General features: G+C 41.1%; 2 protein-coding genes across 4 annotated transcripts in view; one reads left to right on the plus strand and one right to left on the minus strand.

Annotated features, from left to right (window-relative positions):
• The window catches only part of Acyp2 (acylphosphatase 2), a 204,761-nt gene that overhangs the window by 195,235 nt on the left and 4,735 nt on the right, over positions 1–4,791 (minus strand). The window lies entirely within an intron of this gene.
• Positions 2,954–3,579, plus strand: LOC103725771 (histone H3.3-like). Its single transcript, XM_008823089.2, has 2 exons — positions 2,954–2,973; positions 3,177–3,579. Exon 2 carries the CDS (start codon positions 3,184–3,186, stop codon positions 3,577–3,579), a length of 396 nt encoding a protein of 131 aa, XP_008821311.1. The 5' UTR covers positions 2,954–2,973; positions 3,177–3,183.

Below are 4,791 nucleotides of genomic sequence, written 5' to 3' on the forward strand. Positions count from 1 at the left end.
GATATTCCTAGTCCTAGGAATGAGTTTTAGATTGAATTTTCTTTCTTCTGTTTGTTTGTATGGCGAAAGCCACCTTGAATTTTTAAGTACTCCGCAGGGGCTAGTTAATTTAAATTCTGACCTAACTGTTTTTAGCTTCGGCTTGAATACCCCAGGGGCAAGATAACAAAACAGATTAGGGAAGTTTATTTTAGAAGTTGACTTTAAGGCTTATATGAAGATCCCTTAGAAACTTTGGGGATTTTTGTTTCTAGCAGTGTTAAGATAGAAAAGGAAAGTGGGGTGAAACGCTGATTTCTAAGGGAACATGCCTGAGATCAAAATCTCAGGTGATTCCACTCAGTCCACAGAGAAAGCCTTCCCGCAAGTTTAAGAGATCGGCGGCCACTCTAAGAGCATTTAACTGGTGTTACCGGGTTTTTGTATCAGAAAGATGTATAGATAGGGGGTCTTGTCTACACCCGTGCGGGCAGTCGGGGTCCATTAAGAGGACTAAGAGCCTTCAGCTAACATCAGGGAGTAGCCCTGACCAGAAAGCCTCAGTTGCTCCTTTGTCTTTAACGGTCCCACGCAAAGACTCGGACCGAAAATAAAAGGCGGAAAAAGAGGAGAGACTGCCAATCTCAAGGGTGGGGCAGCTTAGAGGCAAAGCTGCCTTTATCCTCCTGATGGGAGGTGATAGGAAAAAGATTGCCGATCCACAAAGGTGGGATGGCTTAAAGGCAAAGCTGCCTTTATCCTCCTGATGGGAGGTGATAGGGGAAAGAGATTGCCGATCCTCAAGGGTGGGACAGCTTAAAAGCAAAGCTGCCATTGCCCTCCTGATGGGAGGGATACTGACAGACTCTGCGCATCCCAGGAGCCGCACGTTCGGGAGCCAGCTGCGGGGGTCTCTCCCTCTCTTCGCGGGTCGTTGGCCACCGGCCCACAAGGGCAGGGAGAGCAGAAGTGGCAAACGGGGTCAGGACAGCCAGTGAGCGCTGACAGAAGAAAGCCCTCCCAGGGAGACTGGTCCCAGGCACAGTGAAACAGCAGTGATACAGCTCCAGACACAGTGAAAACAGCTCCGTTTATTCAGTGGGAGAACTAGAGAATTTATAGTGTGGAGGCAGTAGCAAAAGCCTCAGTTGATAGGTGCTCATAGTGTGCTTTATTTACATGTGGCAGTGGGCTCCTATCTTCCAGACTATCAGGCAATGCCTGATTATCATATAGAAAAAACCTGGGGGTAGTTTTTACTCCAGGTAACTATGCCAAAGGTCATGTTTCAGATAAGGTCAGGCATCCGTGCTTGGTGGCACTTTCCAGGTGAGCCAGGAAGAGAGCAGGAGGCCCCCTGCTGAAAAGGGGAGTCCTTCCATTTGGCGCCGAGCCCCTCAGGGCTATCCCAACATGGAGAACTACAACCCTAACAGCAGAGTTTCCCAACACATACATACATGAAAAAGATCATCTACCATGATCAAGTAGACTTTATTCCAGAGATGCAGGGATGGTTTAATGTATGTAAGTCAATAAACATCATAAATCATAAAAATAGTCTCAAAGACAAAACTTACGTGGTCATCTCAATAGATGCAGAAAAGACCTTTGACAAAATTCAGCATGCATTCAAGATAAAAGTCCTAAAGGGAACTGTACTAGAGGGAACATATCTCAACATAATTAAAGCTATATACAACAAACCCACAGCCAACATCATTCTAAATGGAAAAAAAAAAAAAAAAAAAACAGAAGCATTATCATTAAAATCAGGAACCAGACAAGAATGTCCACTATCTCCACTCCTTTTTAATATAGTGTTTGAAACTCTTCCTAGAGCAATAAGATAAGAAATTAAAGGAGTACTAATTGGAAAAGGTCAAATTATACCTTTTTGCAGATGATATATTATACCTAAGAGATGCCAAAAATTCCACCAGAAAATGCCTAGAAATGATTAACACTTTCAGTAAAGTGGCAGGTTACAAAATTAACCTACAAAAGTCAATAGCCTTTCTATATACCAATAACAAGCAATCAGACAAAGAGCACATGGAAACACTCCCCTTCACAATAGCTGAAAAAATAAAATATTTCAGAATAAATCTGACCAAAGACAGATCACATCAAAGATCTCTACAAAGAAAATTTTAAAATCTTTAAAGAAAGAGGTTAAGGAAGATACCAGAAGATGGAAGGACCTCCCATGCTCATGGATTAGAAGAGTTAATATTGTGAAAATGACCAGCCTACCAAAAGCAATATATAGATTCAATGAAATACCAATTGAAATTCCCAACATACATCACAAAATTTTTAAAAAATCCTAAAATTGATATGGAAGCATGAAAGACCCCAGATAGCCAAAGCAACCCTGAGCATTAAGAGCAATGCTGGGGGATTACTATACCAGATCTCTATATTTTATATATAGAGAGAGAGCTATAGTCACAAAAACAGCATGGTACTGGCACAAATAGATCAATGAAACATAACTGAAGACTCAAACATGAGTACATGTAATTTCAGTCACCTGATATTTGACAAAGGTGCCAAGAACACACAATGGAGGAAAGACAGTATCTTCAACAAATAGTACTGGCAAAACTGGATCTCCACCTGTAGAAGAAGGAAGCTATACCCTTATCTTTCACCTTGCACAAAAGTCAACTCCAAATGGATCAAAGACCTCAATGTGAAACTGGAAACTACGAAACTGCTAGAAGAAAACATTGGTAATAACCTATAAGATGTAGGTGTAGGAAAGAACTTTCTAAATCAAGTTGCTCAGGAATTAAGGTCAACAACCCACAAGTGAGATCTCACTAACCTAAAAAGCTTCTGGACAACAACAACAACAAAAAAAAAAAAAATCAAGAAAGAGAAGAGAAAACCCACAGAGAAGGAGAAAATCTTTACCAGTGACACATCTGACAGAAGTTTAACATCCAGAATATATAAAGAACTAAAAAAACAAAGAACCAAAAAAAAAAAAAAAAGACCAGTTAAAACATGGGATAAAGATCTAAACAGAGTTCTCAAAGGAAGAACTAAAGATGGCTAAGAAATATCTTAAAAAGTGTTCAACATGGTGTTCACAGGCGTGGCCCCACCGCTGCAGCTGCCTTAGACCATCGCAGCCTCTAGCTCCCCGAGCTCCAGCAGATGGAGAAGGGAGGTAAGTAAGGAGGTGTCTGTACCATGGCTGCTACAAAGCTGACTGCCCGCAAATCCACCAGGAAACAGCGGGCTACAAAAGCCGCTCATAAGAGTGCGCCCTCTACTGGAGGGGTGAAGAAACCTCATCGTTACAGGCCTGGTACTGTGGCACTCCGTGAAATTAGATGTTATCAGAAGTCCACTGAACTTCTGATCCGCAAACTCCCCTTCCAGGATCTAGTGCGAGAAATTGCTCAGGACTTCAAAACAGATCTGCGCTTCCAGAGTGCAGCTATTGGTGCTTTACAGGAAGCAAGCGTAGCCTATCTGGTTGGCCTTTTTGAAGATACCAACCTGTGTGCTATCCATGCCAAACGTGTAACAATTATGCCAAAAGATATCCAGCTAGCACGCTGCATACACGAAGAATATGCTTAAGGATGCACTATGGGGGAAGCATTTCATTCTAAAAAATTTTTTCCTCTTCGTGTTATCAGTAGTTCTGAATGTTAGATAATTTTTTCCATGGGGTCAAAAGGTACCTAGGTATATGATTGCAAGTAGAAAATAGGGGACAGAAATCAGGTATTGGCAGTTTTTCATTTTCATTTGTGTGGGAATTTTTTTTTTTTTTGGTCTTTTTTAAACAGGGTCTCTCTGTAGCCCCAGCTGTCCTAGAACTCACTATGTAGACCAAGCAGGCCTTGAACTCACAGAGATCTGCCTGCCTCTGCCTCCCAAGTGCTGGGATTAAAGATGTACGCCATCACACCCAGCCCCATGAATTTTTAATATAAATGTGGGATGTAAAGCATTAATGCAAGTCAAAATGTTTCAGTGAACAAGTTTCAACAGTTCAACTTTATAACAATTATAAATAAACCTGTTAAATTTTTCTGGACTATGCCAGCATTTGGATTTTTTAAAAATAAGTAAACTTCTTCCCTAAATTTCTTATTGATGGCAATCAAATGCCTGGAACTCACTATGTAGACCAGGCTGGCCTTGAACTCACAGAGATCCTTAAAGGCGTGAAGGTGTGCATCACCACGCCTGGCTTTGGATTTTTTTTAAATAAGTAAATTTCTTATTGACGGCAACTAAATGGTGTTTGTAGCCCTTTTATCATACAGTATATTCCATCCATTCACTATACTTTTCTGAGTTCTCCTACACGCAAGTACATGTTTTTAATGTTGTCTGTCTTCTGTACTGTTCCTGTAAGTTTGCTATTAAAATACATTAAACTATTTTTAAAAAAGTGTTCAACATCATTAGTAATTAGGGAAATGCAAATTAAAACCACCTTAAGATTTCATCTTACTCAAGTCAGACTGGCTGAGATCAAGAGACCGAATGATACCAAATGCTAGCGAGGATGTAGAGAAAGGGGAACCCTGGTGGGACTGCAAAATCATACAACCCCTACGGAAAGCAGTGTGGAAAACTCTTAAAAATCTAAAAATGAAACTACAATATGACCCAGTTGTATCACTTCTTGGCATATACCCAAAGGACTCATCCTATTGCAGAGATACTTGTACAACCAAGGGTAAGACAAGGGGGGAGAGAGAGAGAGAGAGAGAGAGAGAGAGAGAGAGAGAGAGAGAGAGAGAGAGAGAGAGCGGCGAGATAAAAAAAAACGAGGGG

The sequence above is a fragment of the Nannospalax galili genome, unplaced genomic scaffold, assembly GCF_000622305.1.
Source record: "Nannospalax galili isolate Female #2095 unplaced genomic scaffold, S.galili_v1.0 scaffold286, whole genome shotgun sequence".
Classification (NCBI taxonomy): Eukaryota; Metazoa; Chordata; class Mammalia; order Rodentia; family Spalacidae; genus Nannospalax; species Nannospalax galili.